Genomic DNA, 22,398 nt, shown 5'->3' on the forward strand with positions numbered 1-22,398 from the left:
AAAAGTATGGGTCAGTGAACTGGAAGATGACTTTCTCTTAGAAACTACAAGCAGAGCCCATGTGAATGAACTTTTTCCCCCTCAGTCACAGAGTTTATTTTTTCAAAACAGTCTTAGGTGTACAGAAAATTGAAAAGAGAGTTGAGAGCTCCCATATGTTCCCTCATGGCCACCCATTAACATCTCGTCTTGGTAGATGCATTTGCTGTAGTGGAGGAGCCAACATTGTTACCTTATTATTAACTAAGGTCCATCGCTTTCACTCATTTTGTATGTAATTTCATACATTTAAATGAATGTTAAGTGGGCTTCCCTGGTGGCTCAGATGGTAAAGCATCTGCCTGCAATGCAAGAGACTGGGGTTCGATCCCTGGGTTTGGAAGATACTCAGGAGAAGGGAATGGCAACCCCCTCCAGTATTCTTGCCTGGAGAATTCCATGTACTGGTGGCGGGCTACAGTGCATGGGGTTGCAAAGAGTCGGACACGACTGAGCAACTAACACACACAAAAACAAAATGAACGCTAAAATCTCTAGCTCTCGTTCGAGTCAGATGATCCAAAATGCTATCTGTCGTTTTCCCCACAGTTCCACCTGTATCTCTTGCTCCGGGAACCTGGGCTCCTTAGTCTTCGCTCCGCCACTAGTCAGCCGTGTGCTCACACCCCCGCTATCCCTGTTTGTCAGCTGTAAGCATGCGAATAGGAAGCCAAGCTCCTTCCCCCAACATCCCACAGGTCCCCTCTGTCACCTTTAGCTACTTAATCTCTACTGGGGCACGGCCTTATGGGGTTGGGGGAGTGGCTCTATTTCCTTGGATTTTGTGCCCACCCAACTTGTGGGCTGGTGGGTAGCCTTCTGAATCTCCAGTCCTCTCCCACCTCCTATCACAGCGCCCAGGAAGACAGACTTCTTAGAAAATATCCAGGCTCTGCCCGTGACTCCCAGTTTCCATAACCCTCAGGAGGTTAAGGAGGATGGAGTCTGGCTGTGATTGTCAGGGCTCTTTCGGGAAACGGAATCGGTAGGGTTAATATGATATAATATAGGATACGATATGTTATTTATAGACATGGAGATTTATTTTGAGGAAGAATTGGCTCATGGGATTCTGGAGGCTGAGTTGTCCTACATCTGCCCTCCGTAAGCTGGAGACCCAGGAAAGACGACAGTCTGAGTCCAGGAGGCCCAAGCACCAGGGAGCCGATGGGGACATTCCCAGGCCCTCTGGCAGGAAGGAAGGGGATACATCCTCCCTTCCTCTGCTTTTGGTTTTCTTGAGACACTCCAGGTGTTGGATGAGGCCCACGCACACAGGGGAGGGCCGGTTACTCTACTGAGTCCACTGACTAGAATGCTCATCTCATCTGAACCGCCCCCTAGACACACCAGGGAATCGTGTTCCGTCACTGGTGCCCCGGGGCCAGGCCGGGTGACACCGAAAGTGACACCCGCACCCTGGTCCCATCTCCCTCTCAGGCCTCCCCAGCTGCTGCACTCAGCACACATCATGTGGCCCCAAGATGACGCCTGGCCTCTGGCCCTGATTCTCCCCTTCGGGGGGCGCTCTGCAGAAACAGAGAGGCAGTGGAACTTCCCTCAGCAAAGCCGAGGGGTGCCGAGGGGTACCGAGGAGAGGTGAGCCTGCTGTCCAACAACCCAGCCTCTCAGCGAGGGACAAACAATAAGACACGACAGGGGCTCCGTCTAAGCAGTTCCGCTTTATTGCCACAAACTCTTGGTTTATATAGGCAAGCAGGGGGGGTTTTCCGAGGGACTTTCCATAGTTGCACAATCACGTTAAAGGTCAAATCGTAATATGCCATAGTTGCACCAATCACGTTAAACGTCAAATCGTAATATGCCATAGTTGCACCAATCACGTTAAAGGTCAAATTGTCATGTGCCTTCATTATAACAGGAGTCTACGGTGAACATGTGCTGTCCACGTGCACGGAAATCAAGAGAGCCAATAAAAAACTGTAACATAGGCCACGCCCCTATCTCTTCCGCCAGGCGCCATCTTAGTTTCCTACCGCAAAGCTAACCCATCTTTTTTAAGGTTTCCCATTTAGGGCCCCACACTCCCCCACACTCCCCATTCCCCGGAAGGGGGACACACCAGAGCCTTCCCCACCAGGCACTGTCTTTCCACACTTACTTTTGCTCTGGGCGCAGCCTCACCTGCAAGCAAGGCTCCTGCCCATGGGACCTGCCCTTCCCGAGCGTTTTCTGTCTCAGAACACTTCCTGCCCACAGCCAGCCACAGCTGAAGTTCTTCCACCTTTGAGCTTCCGCTTAACATTTTTGTTTGAGGGAAACCCCTGCCCTTCTGCGGCACCTGTTAGCCGTGTGACTTTGGGCGACTTGCTTACACTTTCTGTACTTCTGTTTCTTCATCTGTGAAAGAGGGGTAACAAGAGCGCCCGTCTCATAGATCTTTCTGAGGCTTCAGTGAGCTCACGCGGGTAAGGCACTGTCTGGAATACAGTCAGTGCTCTATAAATAATAGCCATGACAATGATAATGGTGATGGTGTGTGCGTGTTTGTTTTTTTTAAATCCCTGCCTTTCATAGTCTTTCTCCTCTCTTCCTCTCCTTCCTCTCCTTTCTCTGGAGAATTTCCGAGGCCCCATCAATGTCTCCTCTTCCTCTCTGACCATTCCAGGCCATGGTCAGCCACCAATAATGTCTGTCCAGCAGAAGGGCTGGTGGCTGAGGCCTTAAAATCAAGACACCAGGAACAACTGCTTGATTAAAAGTCTTTCCCACATTCAGCTGGAGAGTCTAGAATAAAAGCCACATTGAGGCCTTGAGGCTGGACACACAGAACCCACCCTCCCTCCAGCTCATTAGCATCACTGCCCCCTCCCCCGATTCCAGTGACACTACCCAACCTTCTCCTTTTGAATTTAGGACTAGAAATGTCAAATGTCCTTGCCTATACTCCTTTTGTCCAAGGCTGAGGTCCCTGGAAGACTTATCTTGCCCTCACTCAGAACATTTGGCTGTTTGCAAGTGGGTGATGCCTGGGGTCAACCTCTGCCAACGGGCTGAGAGCAATGGGGGTCTCTGTTCAAGACAAAGACACAGCACCAAGGGTCCTCCAGAAATGGGCATCTATAGTACTTCTGACCTTACTCCATTTGGAGCCCGCATAATCAGAATTCAGAAGGGTTATATCTGAAGAGAGCTGAGTTTACTTATCAAAATCTTGGAAGGAGAATGTTGTTCAGTTAAAGAGCTAAGAAAATATGATTGAAGGCTTTCGTTTAACCTGCTTCTGAGAAAAAGTGTTTCTTAGACCGTGGTGTAACAGTTCCTGTGTAAATAACTTGTGCTAATTGCAAATGAGTCTTTTTCTTTAACGTGGACCCTGGGGTATTTGGACATCCCAGGTGGTGCTTGTGGTAAAGAACCTGCCTGCCAATGCATGTTTGTTCAGAAATATCCAATCACTCCACTATTCTTGAATTTAGGACTAGAAATGTCAAATGTCCTTGCCCATACTCCCTTTGTCCAAGGCTGAGGTCCCTGGAAGACTTATCTTGCAGGGAAGAGGATCCTGGTAGTTCATAGTATTGCACAGAGTCAGATACGACTGAAGTGACTTAGCACACACGCACGCGTGCAGGATTTTATTTGGAAATACTTTGCAGTTGTAGCTCTACATTTAAGATTCTCTCCAAATATTCTTTAATGCAGACTTGCTTCAGAATCAAATGAGGAAAGATGATGCTGATATAAACCTTGGCACTCAAGAAGCCATCCTTTTAAAAAAGAACTTTCTAACAATGTGAGCTGTCAGTGCAGGAGTGGGGTGGGGCTGGGGAAGGAACAAGCAGGTCTGGAGAAGACGGTAGGAGATGGAACAGAGGAGCAGGGGAGGATGAGACTATTCCTTGTTTTGTTTTCTTCATCTTAAGGGGTTTGGGGGCTTCCCTGGTGGCTCAGATGGTAACGAATCTGCCTGGAATGCGGGAGACCTGGGTTCGATTCCTGAGTTGGGGAAGATGCCCTGGAGAAGGGAATGGCTACCGACTCCAGAATTCTGGCCTGGAGAAGTCCATGGACAGAGGAGACTGGCAGGCTACAGTCCATGGGGTTGCAAAGAATCAGACATGACTGAGCGACTTTCACTTTTAAGGGGTTTTGTCTTGGTTGGAGGAAAGGGACTATCCAGGGCTACCAGCCATGGCTGATGCCCCCAGCAATGACCAGGGGCCATGTCAGCAGCAGAGACCTGGAGGTGAGAAGGGTTCAGGAGACACCTTCCATAGAGAAGGGGCTGTTCACCTTCCCCATGGCTGGCTGTTGAGTCTCAGCATTGCTATTAGGACTATTGGGATACAGAGCTTTGTGGGGACTTTGGGTAGAAAAATGTCTTTCTTCTAGGGCCAGGACTAGGGATGACGAGGCAAGCGAGGTGCCCTGGGTGCAATGTTTAAGGAAGCCCCACTCTTGGGTGCCAGCCCTGCCTTTGCACGAGGCTGAGGTTGAGCACCTCCTTAACGTTTGTGCCCTGGGCTGCCTGCTTGCTTTTCCCAATCCCAGCTTTCCTTGCTGCCCTTCCTCTGTGGAAGAGACAGGAATTGAGGGGTCGAGCCCAGCCCAGGGGCCGGCGCGGGGTGGAGATTTGGAGTGTGCCCCCTCCTGGAGGCTTCTGCGAGGGGAGAGGTTCCACATTTCCTCCTCAGGGCAGAGAGGGCACAGCAGGGGCGAGCAGGGGCAGCAGGGGCCCCTCCTTTAGCTGCCCTTCTCCCCAGTGCTCTGCTAAGCAGGGTCGCCTGCAGCCTGGGAGGGGGAAGGAGGACTTCAGGGCCCCGAGGGAAGGGCAGTGCCCAGCCCCAAGAAGCAGGTCTGTGGGGAAGGGACCTGATGCTGGAGCATTCTGGAAGACTCCCCTCTCCACTGCATTGCCCATCTCCCCTCCACCTCCTGTGGGAGCGCGAAGGGTATCAGACAACCCTCTGCAAGCGCAGCCTTGTCCCTCTGGGAGCCTTGGTGAGTCAGAGGCCTGTTCCAGTCCTCAGTTCCTGCGCCTCTGAAGCAGGGAGGCCGGACTGGCCTGGGGCCTTAGAACAGGATGGGAGGGAGGGCTGGATGGTGGGGAGAAGACTTGAAGCCCGAGGAACAGCTCCAACCAGAGGCTCAGCATACGGACAGTGTGTGGCATCGCTGGAGACAAACAGGCTGGACACACAGCCGCGGTAACTGGCCCAGGTCCCCAGGGACTTGGGGAAACCAGGCAGGTAGGAGGTGCCCTGCGGGAGATGGAATGCACCCCGATGAACAGAAGGGATAACAGTTTTGATAGCTTTCACAGCAGTAGTTTCATCCCATCTTCACAAGTCCCTGGTGAGGAGTGAGAGGAGCCAGGGCCAAGAAGAGATGGAAAGAAAGTTGACGCAGATCATGGGGTATATTCCCAAACCAGTCCAGCCCTTTGCAGTATGAGTAAGCCCACATTTATTGAGCACATCAGCAACTGAAAAAAACACAGGGCCTTTCCCCTCCCAGTCTTGGCTGGATCAACAATAGATGCTACATTCCATACTCAGATGGAATAGTGCTTGCCAGAGGACAGAGCAGAAAGAGCTTTTAACTTTGAGCTGAGCATCACCCTCCAAGTATAACAGAGGAAGGACAGACAGACAGAGAGCCTGAGAAGGGGGTGGGCAAGGATACGAGGGCAGGACTTTCAGAAAGAGCTGAGGGTGGGCAGGGAGTACCCCTTCCCTCCCTTTGGCTGCCCTTTTGCCCAAGACTGTGACTGGGGTTTCAATGGGGCTATTTGGAGAGGGGGATGTGTCTATCTCAGCTGAGGACACAGCGCCCTGCCGCATCCAGAGAGACTGTGGGAGTGAGGGATGGGCAGGCTGACTGCTGATGGCAGAGTGGCCTGAGTGCCCAGGACTTGTGAGAGCAAAGGATGCCAGAGAGCCTCCTTCTGGGTGTCTTAGATTCTAAGCACGACACAGTGGGAGAGGGAGGTGGGGGGCCTGAGACAGAGCCCACACAAGTGCTTGTGGGAGGAAGGCTCCCAGTCCAGGAAGCAAGACTCTGTCCACAATGGTGCCCCGAGCAGGAAGCCGCCCTCTTTGCCTCTCCTCCCTCCTCCAGGGGTGGGGTATCAGGGTCAGGAGTAAACGTGCAAAGTGGGGACAAGAGGTGAGGCTGACCCCATACTCACACACACACACTCCTATTTTCTCACTTTGGTTACTGCTTGGGACCGGACTGAGCTGGGGGATGGGAGGAGACACCTCTAAGTAGAATGCTTTGGTCTTTGTACTGGAGCCAAACATTTAAATCACAGAACTGAGATGGACTTTGTGGCTTTAAAGAGACTGTTGGACGTTTTATTACCTACGAGAGTCCAGAAGAGTTATGAGGCTTGCCTTAATTTTCGTCCAGGGACAGGGGAAGAACCAGCTCCAGAAAAAGATACAGAGAAAGCTGTTTAATGATTACTGGTCCCCGATCCTACCCCAGTCCCTGGAGTCCTGCTTATTCAATATGATGGACAAACCCTTCATTGCAGGCGCTGAATTAACTGGTCTGCATTTTAACTCACTTAGTCTTCATAATAACCTACGAAGTCAGTGTTATTCTTCCTGTTTAACAGATGAGAAAACTGAGGCCTGAGACATGAGATAATGTGCCCAATCTCTCCCAATAGGGAGAAGGAAGAGCTGGGACTCAAGCCTGCTTCTTTCTTGCTGCCTCTTGGCCTGTGCTTACTGCGGCGGCCTCTCTCCAAGGGTCTCTTAAAGCGCAGAGCCAGGAAGCCTCACCACGTTTATACCTGCCTGGGTTAGAGGCCCTGTGGTGACACGGCAGAAATGCTGATGCTGGGTGCCTCCTACAGGAAGACTTCCTGGCCTGATGCACCTTTCTGCTCAGTCCCACCCCACCGTCTGCAGGAAAATGAGAATTCAGGGGCTGAGTTCTGCAGCACTCTTGTGATGGTTGATCAGGGAGTATGTGTGTGTGTGTGTGTGTGTGTGTGTGTGTGTGTGCGCGAGCACATGTGTGCACACACACAGATATGTGGCTCTCCAGCTGCCTCTCCATCAGGGTCATCCCCCTCAAGGCAGAGACCACACCTTTATTTTCTTCCAGTCCCTTCTCAGCTGTCAGTCCACATTGCCCACAGCAAGCCACAGGTGACAGGTGTTAAACACCACAGATGTCCCCCTGCCCTCCCAGCCCCTGTGCAGCAGGGACCAGGCTGCTCCAGGTGACCTCTCCCTTTGACTGCTGCTCAGGTCTCTGTGTCTCAACTGTGTTATCTCTGGCTGGGGCAGCCACGGGCACTTGGCAATGCGTTCTTTGAAAAGTGATGGAAAGAATCAGGTATCTGTTCACAGGCTTATAAATCCTTTCAGCTAAAATTCTTCCTCCTGATGTTTTTCTCCATTGGCTGCTGGATTTATGGAAACTGGGGAAAAGGATGTGTTTCTAAGTGAGCAGATGCCCAGATGAATTCATTGCGGGGTGTGGTTGGTAATAATTTAATTAGCTCAGTTTTTTTGGGGGGGGGAAGTGTTAATTAGTTCTTGCTTAAAATACATCACTTTGAGGACCTGTTCTTTCCCACTTCTATCCCCTGGGTGAAGCCCCAATTTCCCATCCACGCCCAGCCCATCTCAGCCTGGTCACTACTGTTATTGAAAAAGAATAAGCCAAAACTTATTTTTGGGCAGCCACAGATTATGACACACGTTGACAGATTCCCATAGATTCAGGAGACCCAGGAGAGGGCGGGATCCCACCAGCCATTACCCACAGTGACCTCCGAAGGATCACGGAGCTCTGGCTCCCCAGTCTCAGCTCCAGGAGGCTTTCAGGAAAGGACTCCTGAAAGCCCTGGTGGAGGGTAGCAGGTGTGGCCGGGGCGAGTTGGTGCGAAGGGAGAGGGAGGGCCTGCAGCCCTCAGACGGAAGGGAAGAGGTCCCTCCAGGTGAGCCCGTCACCCCGCTTCTTGTCCAGCCACCTGCCGCAGGTGAAGATGGTGGCCACCCCGGTGCTGGTGTTGGTGACCTCCACCTTGTCCACCAGCCAGCCCGAGCAGTAGCCGCTGCTGTCGTGCTCCAGGCGTACCTTGCGCAGCTCGCCCAGCTCCAGCGTCTCTAGGAAGAAGCGGTCTGTGCTGCCCCGCTCAAACAGGTTGCGCATCTTCTGCTTCAGCTCCCGCTTGCCCGTGTCGCCGTTGGACCCAAAGATGGTCACAAAAACATTGGCGTCAGTGCCGGCCCCTGGCTCGTACCCGGTCGTCACGATGACCTCGTACTTGACTGGCACTAGGCTCTGGACCTTGCTGGCAAAGCTCTCAGTAGTCTTGGTGACCTCAAAGACCTTGAAGTACTTCCTCTTCCTCTTGAGGGGTATGAGGCTGTCGCAGTTGAAGAAATATCTGCTGGTGGGAGCAGGGGAGGTCAGGAAGTACCAGCCAAGGCTCACGCCCTCCCCTCCAGGATCCTGGGCATCCACCAGAGATTCCACCCCAGATGACAAGATCTCAGGGCAGAAATCGTCCCCGTCAAAATGTGAGGATAGAATTTTCAGATGAATTTTCGTTCATCTGAAAATTGACAGTGACTGACATCACCATCTTTTAAACTGCCCCTTGATTCTCCTTTTCTTTTTCCCCTCACACTCCACATCTGTGCTTAGTCGCTCAGTCGTGGCAGACTCTTTGAGACCTCATGGACTGTAGCCTGCCAGGCTCCTCTGTCCTTGGGATTTTTCAGGCAAGAATACTGGAGTGGGTTGCCATTTCCTCCTGCAGGGGATCGACCCAGGAATCAAACCTGCATCTTCCGTGTCTCCTGCATTGCAGATGGATTCTTTACCTGCTGAGCCAGTCCACATCTAATCCACCAGCAATTCCACTGACCCTATCTTTAAAATACAATCTAGTAAGTCCAGAATCAGCACAATCTCACTAACTACCTTGCCACTCCTCTCATCCAAATCACCACCATCTTCTGTCTGGATGTGTCAGCCTCCTAACTGGTCTATCTGCTTCTCAATACCTACCTACGGTGAATTCTCTGCACAGCATCCAAGTGATCCTGTGGAGATGTAAGCCCGAGAATCTTATCCTTCTGCTCAGAATATAAACTGCCCTTTGATTCTCCTTTTATTTTTCATCCTTAGTCTCAGAATTTTTATTTTTCAGTTGCTCAGTCGTGTCTGACTCTTTGCGACTCTATGGACTGCAGCACACCAGGATTCCTTCCCTATCTCCCAGAGTTTGCTCAAACTCATATCCAGTGAACCAGTGATGGATTAATACTTATTCCCAGAATAAGTATTAATAAAAGCCACCACCTTACAAAGGCCTGCAAGACCTTACACGATCTGATCCTCCGCCTAGGGTTTACCTCTCTAACCTGTTCCTCCCCTTCTCTAAGCTCACTGCACACCAACCAGGCTAATTCTCTTGCTCCTTCCAAGGGACTGATGAATGCTTTTATCCACTGTTGTCACCTTCAGAGGAGCTATGGGACCAGAACAACTATCCTAGGCCAAGCCAAGTGGAGAAGTAACCATGAGATAGAGGTATGCTCTTAAATCCCTTGCACTTGGCTGGGTTGAACCACGGGTGTGTATGTGTGTTGTGTGTGTGCACACATATGCATGTGTTCACGGATGACACAGTACAAAGGGGTGCAAGGTATTGAAGAAGCTACCACATGCAGAAACAAGTCCAGGGCCAAGAGAAATGGTCCTGGACCAAAAAGTCCCTTCTCTACCCCACCCCCCAGTGTTAGCCTCTGGCTAATGACAGTGAGTCCAATAATTATAGGAAGAAGTCGGAGGCACGGTGGGAAAACGCTGCCTGGGGGTAAGGGGGCTGGGGTCTGCCCCAGCCAGCCACCTCCCACCTATGTGACCTTGATTTTCCCACTGGCAATGCTAGAGGTTTAGACTGAACAAATGTCTTTGTTTTTCTCCCCCATCCAAATTTCTAACATTTTAACAGTTTTGGAAATAAGCAATTCTGGCACAGGCTAACGATTTCAGAAACGTAGCCCTGAAAGGGTGTGCCCAACGATGAAAAATTAATTTTTAGATGAAAATCTATAACAGTAAAAAGAACTTGGTTTTCTGCATGCTCACTAAATGCCTGGGTTTTGCGTTCTTGCATTTCATCAGCTCCCTGGGTCATAGAGTTCATCTCCTCCAATTTCACAGAAGGGAAACAAAGGCTTGGAGAAGAGGAGTCGTTGCACAAGGTGACCCAAAGCCAGGGCCCAGAGCCAGCCTGCCCGGCCACTACAGGAGCCAGCCGTTTAAAGACACTTGGCAGGAAATCCGAATTCTGTCTGGAGAGCTCTCTTCCTCCAACTTGTCACTTGATAAATCTGGGTTGTTGTTACATACCACACTTTCTTAGAGGGAGATATATTTGCCTTCTTTGCTTAAACATTCACTTAAAATGTATTTCTTTATGCAAATGTCCACTCATATACATAATTCTATATAAATGCACAAATCCTGTGATCGTATGTGGTTTTCTAAATGCACTCTTTTCTTTCATGCTTGGCTCTGTCTCCCTTTTCCCCTCCTGCATCCTGCCTTCACCTCAGATAACTCATGTAACAGTTGTGGATATATCTTGCCAAATTTCCCTCTGTTTCGCCCAACCTTGCACAGAACGCACATAGACCCAAACACATGTGGGACGTCAGTGTTCCCTTTACAAAATGGCATCATATAATACATGTTTCCCCATATCTTGCTTTTCTCACTCAACAGTGCTTCCTGGGAATGGCTCCAAGTCTTCTGGTACATATTTAATTCGTTGTTTTGATTGGCTGAAAATGAGTCCCTGGTGTAGTTATAAGGAAACGTTTCTTAATAGACATCATTATAAGATCACCAAAATGTGGGACCTCAGGGCTCTGTGGAGTCAAGACTCCAGCTGTGGAAGAACATGCCAGGCTGTTCTCATTTACAATAGGCTCGTGAGCAAGAATAAAGGCAAAGTAGAGAATAATGAAAAAAAGTGAATATGTTAGAAATATGTTGAATATGATCATACTTGTCTGAACAGTGTGTGTGTGTGAGATACCAGAAAATGGCCAGAGAGAATGGGGTCACCAAATGTTCATGGTGGCCTTCTCGGATGGATAGGACTTTAGGGAATTTTACTTTCTTTTACGAAAGGGATTTTTTTTCTTTCTCTCATACACATTTTTTTGCCTTATTTGAATTTTAAAATGATTATGTATTATATGTGATAACGAGATAAAACGATTTCGTTTTGGGTTTTTTAAGAAAAGAAACAAAAGCCTCTCTGTGTGTCCTTCCACTGAAGTTCTGAGGATATTAACAACAAAGAGCTGGTCAGAAATGCTGCAAGAGCCAGGACTAGAATCATTTGGAAGGTGAAAATTTGAGATTTTTATAAGAGACTGAGATAAAATTATTTTGTATTTCATGGAAATCCAGATATTGTGGCCCAACATGCTGGTTAGAAGGGAACTGTGGATCCGTATAGTGTTATGTAAGTGGCCTTTACATGGTAGGATTTAAATGTGTTCTAGAACAGTGACTTTGGCCACTTGATGTGAAGAGCTGACTCATTGGAAAAGACCCTGATGCTGGGAAAGATTGAGGGCAGGAGGAAAAGGGGACAACAGAGGATAAGATGGTTGGGTGGCATCACTGACTTGATGGACATGAGTGTGAGCAAGCTCTGGGAGTTGGTGATGGACAGGGAAGCCTGGTGTGCTGCAGTCCCTGGGGTCGCAAAGAGTCGGACATTGACTGAGCGCTGAACTGAACTGAACTGAGAACAGTGACATGTAAATAGGCTCAGATAGTAAAGAATCTGCCTGCAATGCAGGAGACCCGGGTTCAATCCCCAGGTTGGGAAGATCCCCTGGAGAAGAGAATGGCAACCGGCTCCAGTATTCCTGCCCGGAGAATTCCATGGACAGAGGAGCCTGGTGGGCTACAGTCCATGAGGTTAGGAAGAATTGGACACGACTGAGCTACACACACACACACACACACACACACACACAGAATGGTTGACATGTGAATAGCCACAGAGACACACACCCCTGCCCCATCCTCATTCTGGGTAGAGGTGATATCTGGCAGAGGGGGAGGGAGGTGGCCACCCAGCAGAAGTCACAGGCTTGAGACCAGCAGAGTAGGTAGGCTGGAGCATGACTTCTGAGAGCCTCTCAGGCTGTACCCCTGCCATCTTTCCCCTCCCGCCAGACTCTAAAGAGCATCCATCTCTCCTCCCAGAGAGGAGCTGGGTGATGGCCTGAAGCCACACAGCTGACCAGGTGATGGCTGGAGCATCTGGGGTCTGGATTCCCTATACCCCCTTTGAGAAGATCCCCAGCCCGTGGACATCCCTTCCTCCCCTCCCAGCCCAGCTGACGAAAGGCCACACTTTTGAGAATGTAGGAAAAGATGCTTCACTGGGAGTGGTAGATTCTTTCTACTGGACAAGGAATCCTACAACTCAGCTGAGGACTGTGTGTTGGGAAGTTCTTCACTCCCAGCCCTTCTGAGACTGGAAGGTGTCGGGTGGCGTTGAGACCTTTGACTCTCTCACAGCTGACATTGTGTGTTTAAAGCTAACTTAAGTGGCGACTCTTTTATTATTGTATTGTATTGTCTTGTTTATTTTGGGCATTTGTAGAGAAGTATAAGCAGCCACGTTCCTTGCAGTCGGGAGGCAGTACAGGTTGGCTTGCTGGTGGGCTGGAACTCTCCCCAACCCTGCATCCCAGCTCCAAATCCTCAACAGGATTGCTCCTCACAGCCACGCCCAGTGATTCCTACAGGGTTTACTGTACCCCAGCTGGTTTTCCCCCAAAGAACAACAATATAACATTGCAGCCTGAGAGGGCGCTGCTATGAACTGAATTGTCTTTCCTCAAATTCTTATCCCAATGTGATGGCATTTGTGCATGGGACTTTGGGAAGTCATTAGGTTTAAATGATGTCATGAGGATGGGGACCCATGATGGGATTAGTGCCCTTATGGGAAGGTGTGTGTGTGTGTGTGTGTGTGTGTGTGTGTGTGTGTGTGAAGTCACTTCAGTCGTGTCTGACTCTTTGCCACCTCATAGACCATAGCCTGCTGGGCTCCTCTGACTATGGGATTCTCTAGGCAAGAGTACTGGAGCGGGTTGCAAGGCCCTCCTCCAGGGGGTCCTCTCAACCCAGGGATTGAACCCATGTCTCTTATGTCTCCCGCACTGGCAGCTGTGTTCACTAGGGCCACCTAGTGGAGAGAGGAAGAGGTATCAGGTCTCCCCTCTCCAATGAGCTAGCAAGGGAGGCCTCACGGGAACTCAACCCCGCTGGCACCCTGACCTCTGACTTCCAGGCTCCAAGGTGTGAGAAAAGAATGGCCCGCTGTCTGAGCCACCCAGTCCATGGATTTGGTCGCAGCAGCCTGAGATAGCTAAGACACAAGTGCACATGTCAGAACCCTTTCCTGCTCCATTCCCAAAGGATAATCTTGCTTGGAGACGGCCAGTTCCAGGGAGCCGACGGGTGCAGGTAGAGTGTGGACAGACATTGCCTGAGAGGCTGCGGCCACGAAGGCTGGAGCCGAAGCTGGGACCCACTGATCCGGCAGGGCTGCTGCCTCTGTCTGCTGCGATTCTTGTGAAAGATGCTGTCAAGAGCGGGGCCAGCCCAGGAGGGGCATGAGGGGGGCACGGAGGGGCAGACAGTGGTTCTGGGGGTAGCCCGGCTGTCTCAGCCTCTCCTTGGGCTTACCCTCCCTGAGGCACACGCTGCCCTCTGCTTCCCCATCATCCTCTCCTGGTTCCTTTTTAGTGTCTTTTCTGCCTTCTAGAGCCTCAGGGCTCTTTCTGGCTTCCAACACAGTTACCAAGCAGTTTTAATTAGAAAAACTGATGGCTGCGAACTGTTACCCAGGTAACTAAGACCCTTAATCCTCTAGAAATGTCCTCAGAAGGCCCTGGAGGGGGAAATGTAAAGCTCCTTATCTGGGGTCCTCGGAGCGGTGGGCATGGGATTTTTCTGCTGGTCCCCGCTCTGCCCACAGGGATGACGGGCATTCACTCTGACTGTGGAGCAGCAGGCTTCAAAGCTGTGTCTCTTTGTCATTACACAGTGATCACGGGGGCAGGGAAGGAAAGACTCAGCTATCTGGCACTGCCTGACTGGCTCTTCTTTCCTTCCAAAGAAGCATCACTGGATAAAAAGTCTGGAGCACCCAAGGTCATCGAGTCTAGTCCCCTGCCTCTGGGGTAATGCTCTGGTTCAGAAAATTCAAGAACCAGTACAGCTGCCTCTTTCCTTTCTAACTCAGATGCCTTGAAGGGGACACCTCCCCGCCCCCTGCCATCTTGCCCATGGTCTGGCTGTAGGCCTCCCTGGGGGAAGAGGGTGGAGACCCAGCACGCACACGTTGCCATACTCCATCTCGGTGATGGTGATGGTTTTGACGTGCCAGACCAGCTCTCTTTTGGGGATGAACCGGTCCTCCCTGGCGAGGTGGCCCACGCAGAGGGAGGCAATGTCCCCCAAGTAGACGCTGTCGAACTCAAACGTGTCTGTGGTGCCCCTGCAGGACACAAAGGTACCATCAGTGAGCGCTGCTCATGCCCACTGAAGGAAGTAAGCATTTATTCAGTGCCAGCTGTATCCTAAGTGCTCGTCTGAGGAACAGGGATAGACTGGCAAGCGAGACCTGATGTCAGGCCTCCATTGCTTGAGGGCTTCAGTCTAGTTCTGGAACAAGACAATTGGAACCGTTAAGAAGCCCTTCAGGCTGCCTGTTCCCAGAATCAGTGATTGGTAATAGCTGATGGTATTGGAGGAGGGTGAGGCCCTGGGCCCTCAGCACTGGGCTGAGGAGGGAGATGAGATTCAGGGAGCAGAGGGAAGGGGAAGGGAAGCATCTTCTGATGGGGACTGGATTTGGCAAAGTCACAATGTTGGAGGTGCAGTCATTTCTGGAAGGAGGGCTGGCTTGGCTGGAGTTTAGGTTCAGGGAGGGAAGGGGTAATGGAAAAGAAGTGGGGTGGGCTGCCTTTTGGGGGTGGGGCAGCTCAGCCCATCTTCAGGAAGGAGGGTTATTGAATAGAGGGTGAAATGAGGTTATGGGAGGAGGAGGCTCTATTTAAGAGATTCTGGAGGCAGCAGGGAGATGAAGTGGGCATCTGGGCAGTTCGGAGGCAGTTCTGATGTACAGGAAGACGTGAGATTCTCCAGGGCGTGGCGGGCAGCCGGGAGTGCTGAGCGGGGGCGCTGTTACACGAGACCTAATTTTGATTTTTCCTATGAAGCATCTTAGAGGCTCTCCCCTCCCTCCCTGCTTCTCACTAGAACCGAATTCCATGCTGTCTTATTTGCATTTTCATGGGTGACTCTCCCTTTTCAATAGACTGTGAGCTCCTCATTTGCAAGGATGGGGAATAACATCTGTGTGATTCCCAGTCCTGCCACATAGTGGACTTGCTGTAATTAAGTGATTTTTGTTGTAGTTTTGCAGTAAGTTAAAAAAAATTGAAATACATTTGACATATAGCATTGTGTAAATTTAAGGTGTACAACATATGAATCTGAAACATTTTTATATTGTACTATGATTGCCATTGTGGCCATAATTAGCACTTCTATCATATTGCATAATTATCCTTTTTTTTTTCTAGTCATTGGAACAATTAGGTTCTAGTCTCTCAGAGGGCGCTCTCTTTAATGACAGTCCTCTCCCTTCCCTTTTCTAAAGCTCCTGTTGCGTCCCTAGAGCTGGAATGGTGTTGGCACACAGTAGGTACTCAGTATGTTCTTGCTGGTTAGGCCCATTTGTATATTTACAGCCCCAACTAAAAGGGTTGGCTCTTGGGGTCCCCCTCTTACCCACCCCACTTATCCCCATTCCCCTGTGGGCACCCCCTCTTCCTACTTTCTGAAGGCCCGCTGTCTAGAAGAATTCTCCACGAGGAACTCTTTGGACCGATTCTTCCTGCCCTCCAGGATGAGCCAGACGTTCTCCCTTGTTTCGCCTCCGTTGCCGGTTTCTATGACGATCTCGTAGGCTGCGGTGGAGAAGGTGGGAGACGGTCAGCAGAGGGGAGGCGGCACCCACCACTGGGGCAGAAGCAAACCCGCCTCTCCCTTCAGGTCCTACATCTGGTCTGAGACCACAGCCTTAAGTGTGGGGGCTGGGGCACAGGTTAAAATCTTTACGATCGAGGTGTTGTCAACAGAGCCTGCCTTGATTTGGGGACAAACCACAGGAGGGGATGAGTTTCCCAAGGGATGCTGGGGCCTGGCTCTCAGGGATGGAGGAGTATCTGAGATGCAAAGTGAAGATCAGGAGCAAAGAGAAGGGAGGAGAGGTAGGGCCCAGCTACAGAAAGGGGAGGGGAAGATCCAGGTGGGAGAGACTTCAGAAGAGCCTGGAACTTTCTCTAGCAAACAGCCTCTGTCTTGTCTCAGCTCTCACTTTGGTGTCTAGCTCAGCATCACAACCTCCCTCCCCTGAAGTTCCCACAAGCAGGTCAGCATTGTTTCATTTGTTAAGTGGGCGTCTAGTGCCAGGACTGGGCTAAACTCTGGGTGACCCTAGCACTCATCTCTGGCCCCAGATGGAAACACACTGACTATACAACAGAACAGAAAAGCCTGCAGCAAAGGGCACAAGTACCAAGGGGGAGAGAGCAGATCTGGCTCCCATTACATCTTCAACCTCATCTTTCAGCACTTTCCCCGCCTTGCTCACTCTGCTTCGCTTCCATGCTACTCCAGGAGCACAAGGCCTGCTCCTGCCTTAGAGCTCTGTCTGTGGCTCATCCCCTTCCTCTCCCCACCTCCATCCATGTTGACCTGGTTTACTCCTTCCTGTCCTACTCAGACGTCCCCTTCTCAGGGACCACCCTAACCAAATTCCAACCCAATTTCCCCAGGGCTCCAGCCTGCTCTACTGAGCTCTATCATCTTCTGATACCTTCTAATATGCTAAGCAGTTACTTATCATTTTGTTGCTTATTGTATGCCTCCCTCCCACCTGAATGTAAGCTCCATGAGGGCAAGGGTCTTTGTTTTGCTCATTATAGACCCCAAGCGCCCAGAACGGTGCCTGGCACATAAACACTCAATAAATAGTTGTTGAGTGAATAATGAATGATTGGGCTCTTCTCAGTAAGCTCCATGAAGAAGGCACTGTGTGAGCTTGGCCTCGAAGAAGATTCATGATTGTGATCAACAGAGAACTGAGGGATGCTCTAGGAGCGGGGGAGGGGAAGGAGCATGAGAGCAAAGATACTGGAGGGCAGGGGCGGGGCTTGAGACCCGGGAGATCCGTGAGATCCAGCCCCACTCCCCATGGACCAGCTGGGATGGAGCTGGCACACAGGAGGACACAATATTTGTCTTCCTGCAGTTAGTGAGTCACTGAGGATTTGGGATTCCAGATCCAAAGAGATAGTTTGATTTCTGTGCTTTTATCTCAGAAATGTGATAAAGACAATTAGAAGGGATGGCTGTGTCTACAGCTCAATGTAATGTCAACCCCAGCCTCTCAGTGACCTGTTGCCTTTGTGACTTCTCTCAAGTCATAGATAAAGGGCATCCGGGCAAAGAACCCAGGATAGGGGAGGAGATCCACAGCGAGCACAGCCCTGGAAGAAGAACCTGTCTCTGCAGGCCTAACCGTTCACAGCAGCAGGACATGAAATGAATGAGTCATGGCTGGGGGCTCAAAGCCAACACAGGGAGGGTAAGGTGTTTGTGCAAACCAGACACCTGTGAATTCAAAGAGGATCCTTCACCGTAGAGGAAATGGACTGTCAGCACCCAGGGAAGAAAGCAGGGAGCACTAGAAAGCTACTTGCTTCCTGCAATCAGCTCAAGGAGGACATGCATGTGGATCGTAACCAGCCCTCTCCTCATGGCCCCAAAGACGAGGCAGAGAAGGAAGGCGTATAAGTGAGGACATTCAGACGGATTAAAAACAAATGTGGCCAGTTGCATCGACGGTCTTTCAATCAGCCTATTTCCACCTTGGAAAATAACTTGATAAAAATGTGGAAGGCATGACTCTCAGCTTTGTTTATAGGTTGCTGGGAGGAAAGGATAGAGGAGGACCAGGGACCTGACAGGGTGGGGCACGTAGCAGCCCAGCCTATCCACGTTGGGCTCACCCCGGGGCCAACACCCCCATGGGAGGAGTCTGGCTGGAGAAAGTGGCTCCGTAGCCACCAGGCAAGTCATTCACATGAAGGGGCCACTAACAAAGATACTGTGGGCTTAGTGCGCATGAATGTGGCAGGACAGGAGAGCGGAGCTGTCTGCCCTTGACATCTCGCCTGTGCTCTGGGCATGGTATCTGCAGACAGAGATGAACCAGAAGCCCAGGATGCACCGAGCAGATCCAACACACCTCACATGAGCAGCTCCTGAACAGATAGGTGTTTGCCTTGAGGCCAGGACAGCAGGGCCACAAGGCACCGAGGAGCACCACCAGAGGACACCTGGGCATCCAGTGGGCACCTGCAGCTTATTGCTCCACATCACCTCCCCCATCTTATCTTGCCAGGACCCTTCTTGGCTCTGCAAGTTCCTCCCATGTGGTTTTGCATGACAGTCCCAGACCTGGACAATCAGAATTATTCCTTAAGAGATGCTCTCTTCCCTTCCACCAAAGCTGTTCAATTAGAAGGCTATGGGGTTGGGGGTACCAGCCACCATCTTCCCACGATGTAGAGAAAGAAACAGTTGAGAGGAGAAGGGGACAAGGACATACTGAAACCACTGGAGCCTCTGGAGACAGCCAAGCCCCAGCCAATTCCACCTGAAACCTCCAAGTTCTGGGCACCAACATGCTCCCTTTTTCCTGGAGCCAGCTTAGGGCTGGGGTTTGGGCATGTACAACCAAGTCCTGAGCTCTCCTGAAGTTTTCTGTTTGCCTCCATTGGGACTGCCAATAGATGGCAGCTTCAAGAACATGATCATAAAGATGAATTTTAAAACAGAGTTGTCTGGTGGAGAGTGAGTCCTCCGACCTGGGGAGTTGGTCATCAAGCTTGATTGTATCAGAACTGGAAATGTCACAGATAAGGCTGACTGAGCAGCCTGAAAAGGCTTCAAGTAGGGGTGGATAAGAAGGAAGGGGGCTGTAGAGGGGGGAGGCATTGGTCTTGCTGGAGGATGTCCCGGAGAGGGGGCTTCCCAGGAGGCTCAGGACCTGCCTGCCAATGCAGGAGATGCGGGTTCAATCCCTGGCTTGGGAAGATCCCCTGGAGGAGGGCATGATAACCCACTCCAGTATTCTTGCCTGGAGAATCCCATGGACAGAGAAGCCTGGAGGGTTACAGTCCATGGGGTGGCAAAAAGTTAGACATGACTGAAGTGACTTAGCATGCACACTGCATGCCCCAGAGAGATATTTTTTTGTCCTCCTAGGTGTCATGTGTGTGTGTGTGTGTTGTGTACATGCTTATGCACACATAAGCACATGATCTTACTGTCCAGGACTTAACACACAATCTCTGGGATGAGACCCAAATAACAGTATTATTTAAAAGTTGCCAGTGGTTTTCTTCTTTGCCTGCACATTGGAATCACCTACAGAGGCTGACGCTTACAGAGGATGGGGAGCAGCTTCTGACACGGCTAACAAAAATTGGAGGTGAGGCAGCAAACAGGATGCTAAACGAGGTGGGGTAGCTGATCTGTCTGGAGTACCAGCCAGGCCCAGTGATGACACAGAGACCGTGGTATGATGAGTCCTGATAGGAATATGAGTCCTACTGGCTACGGCTGAGTCTTTGATGTATTGCTTCACTTTTCTGGGTTTTGGTTTTCCATACCTAGGATAGAGAGAGGTGAATTTGCCCCTATCAAGCTCATAGGGTGGGCGTAGGGTGATGAGGATCCAGTGAGAACAGGGGATGTGTGGAGCACCTTCACACACATGAAGCTCTGTTCAGATATGAGAGGGTGTTTATTCTTACAAGTCAAGTGCCCAGAGATCCCCCTGGGGACACAGACATGGAATGTAAGTGCCATGAGGGCAGGATCTCTGCCCTATTCATTAGTGTGTCCCAGAACCCACACCAGGCTGTGTATTCATTAGTGCGTCCCAGAACCCACACCAGGCTGTGTCACTTGGTTAAAGATAGCTGAGGTTGGAATAATTGGCTTGAATTGTATCCCTGACTCTCCCTAAGATGAGCCTCCATCTGTGGACATGGGTGTCACTGGCCTTTGGGCACCCTGCCCTCTGCAGGCTCCTCGTAATGACAGACTGATCCAGACCATTCCTGGGCTTGGTGTTCCTGCCCTTCCATCTCTGTCTCACACACATCCTTCTGGAATTAATGCAAGCACTGCTTCCCCTCTACCAAGCTCCCTACCAACCCAAATTCCATAGGTCTTAGCAAGCTGTTTGGCGGGAAATCTGTGAAGGAAACTCCGTGGTTATGCTCCCAGCCTCACAAATCTCTCCTCCCCTGAACGCCAAGGGCCCCGGGAGCCTTTATTGCTCATGTTAGCAATTATGCATTAGCCTCCACCACTAATGAGATTGTGAGGCCCCAAGGAAAAACAACCTTCATTTGCTGAGCTCTAATGATTTGTGCACCTACTAAGTCCCAAAGCCTGCAGAGTGATTCTGTCCTTGACCTCTGGGAGCTTATAGCTGCGTAGGGACAACACAGATGGGCACAGTTCAGTACAAGGAAACTGACAATCACAAAGCAAGGTGCATGGTTCATAGCATCTAAAATAAAAGTGGGTCCCCAGTAAGTACAGTTAGAGAAGCTGGGAATTCACCCTCTGAATTAGGGCAGGCATCCTCATACATGAAGGCTGACAGATGAGTGGTTGGCCCTTATCTGAATGCTCCCAGTACCATCAGTGATCACCCCTCTCCAAGCAGCTGAGTCCATCACTGGGCAGTTTGGATGGCATGGTGCAGAAGGCTCAACGGCTTTCCACCAAGCATCCATGCTTCCCTTTCGTGATGTACAGAGCTTGCCCAGGGCAACTGTCCAGCCAGGTACTACAATCCCAGGTGCCCTTGCATCTAGGTGGAGCCACATGACTCACAGAATATGAGTTAATGTGTTAAGAAAGTATAGAATGTGCCTTCTCCCAGCTCTTGTTTTCCTCTTCAAGAAATGTGGGAGCCACATGTTGAAAATGGCAGACAGGTGAGAAGAGCTTGGGCCCCTGAATCACAGCATGGTAGGCCTGTTGCCAAACACCCACACTGGACTGATTACATCAGTGACAAACAGATTTTGTTGTATTTAGCTATTGAGATTTGTGGGTTTAAGTCTTTACTGCAGCTAGTGTTACAGTAACTAGCTAGCTGCAGTAAGAAAAGGTTGGAAAATCCTTTCTTTACATCAGGCTCTGCTATTGATAAGCCTTCATCAAATCTGTTGGACCCAGATACTGGCATCTGTATTAAAGAGACACCTCCCTGGTCCTTGATGGCCATCCACCTTAGGGACCAATTACTCTTCCCCTTTACACATGCCCTGAGGAAGGAGCCAAAGAGAAAGCTGTTGGTGGAGACGCTGGCTCCCTTCACATTCTGTTTTCAGGAAGGCCTGAGTTGGTGGCTGTTGCCATAGACATCAGTTGGAGAGAGTCCACGACAAAAAAGTAAACCAGAGAGAGCATCACATCAATCTGCCCAGGGTGGGCTTGTCCCCTGTGGGTTTTCCTGCTACCTAGTAAGTCCTTGTAGTCTGGGGCTGTGAGCTGGCACCAGTATCTTGGCTGTCTCAGGTTCACGAAGCAACACTTAGGGTGTTTACTTATGCACTGCTCCAGTGTTATTTCTTTCATTGGGCATCTGATTCCCCTCCAGCTCTGAGAGATCTTCCTTTAGATTTTCCAATGTTGTCCCCCCTCCCTCTGCCCAGGCTGCATCTAAGCAGGGCCCACCGGTGTCCCCACGTACTGGTCTCCTCCAGCTCATCACGGATCTCATTGTTGGCGCAGGCGAAGTCGCGGACCGTCTGCCTGTCGCCCTCACTCTTGGAGAGCCAGCAGTCACATTGGAAGCGGAAGGTCTCGTCGCGGGAATTGTCCTTCACGTCGACATGGCTCAGGTGCCAGCCAGGAAATATCCCTGAGAACAGAGACACAGGGCTGGAGGCTGAATGGGCTCTTCCTCCCCTTTCAGACTTTTGCTCCCTACATCTGCTGGCTGTGTGGCCCTGGACAGGATCTCTGTCCTCTCTAGGCCTTTGTCTCCATGCTGATGAAATGAAGGGTTGGGTTAGATGACCTCTGAGATACCTCTAGCCCAGAGACTAGATTGGATTGGCCAAAAAGTTTGTTTAGGTTTTTCCATGAGATATTATTGGCCAACCCAATAATTCTCTTTGCAAAATCCTTAACTTGCGTTCAGGAACT

At 50.6% G+C, this 22,398-nt stretch overlaps 1 protein-coding gene across 2 annotated transcripts in view; it reads right to left on the bottom strand.

Moving 5' to 3' along the window:
* Window positions 1–7,744: 7,744 nt before the first annotated feature.
* Window positions 7,745–22,398, bottom strand: part of LOXHD1 (lipoxygenase homology PLAT domains 1) — a 197,177-nt gene continuing 182,523 nt past the window's right edge. For both annotated transcript variants that reach the window (XM_069568464.1, XM_069568462.1), the window contains 4 exons: window positions 21,941–22,111; window positions 15,929–16,061; window positions 14,426–14,584; window positions 7,745–8,419 (listed from right to left, as the gene is read on the bottom strand). In XM_069568464.1, the coding sequence (XP_069424565.1) occupies window positions 7,939–8,419; window positions 14,426–14,584; window positions 15,929–16,061; window positions 21,941–22,111 (944 nt within the window). In that variant the 3' untranslated portion in view covers window positions 7,745–7,938. The remainder of the gene's footprint in view (window positions 8,420–14,425; window positions 14,585–15,928; window positions 16,062–21,940; window positions 22,112–22,398) is intronic.

Source organism: Ovis canadensis, chromosome 23 (genome assembly GCF_042477335.2).
Source record: "Ovis canadensis isolate MfBH-ARS-UI-01 breed Bighorn chromosome 23, ARS-UI_OviCan_v2, whole genome shotgun sequence".
In the NCBI taxonomy this organism is placed as follows: Eukaryota; Metazoa; Chordata; class Mammalia; order Artiodactyla; family Bovidae; genus Ovis; species Ovis canadensis.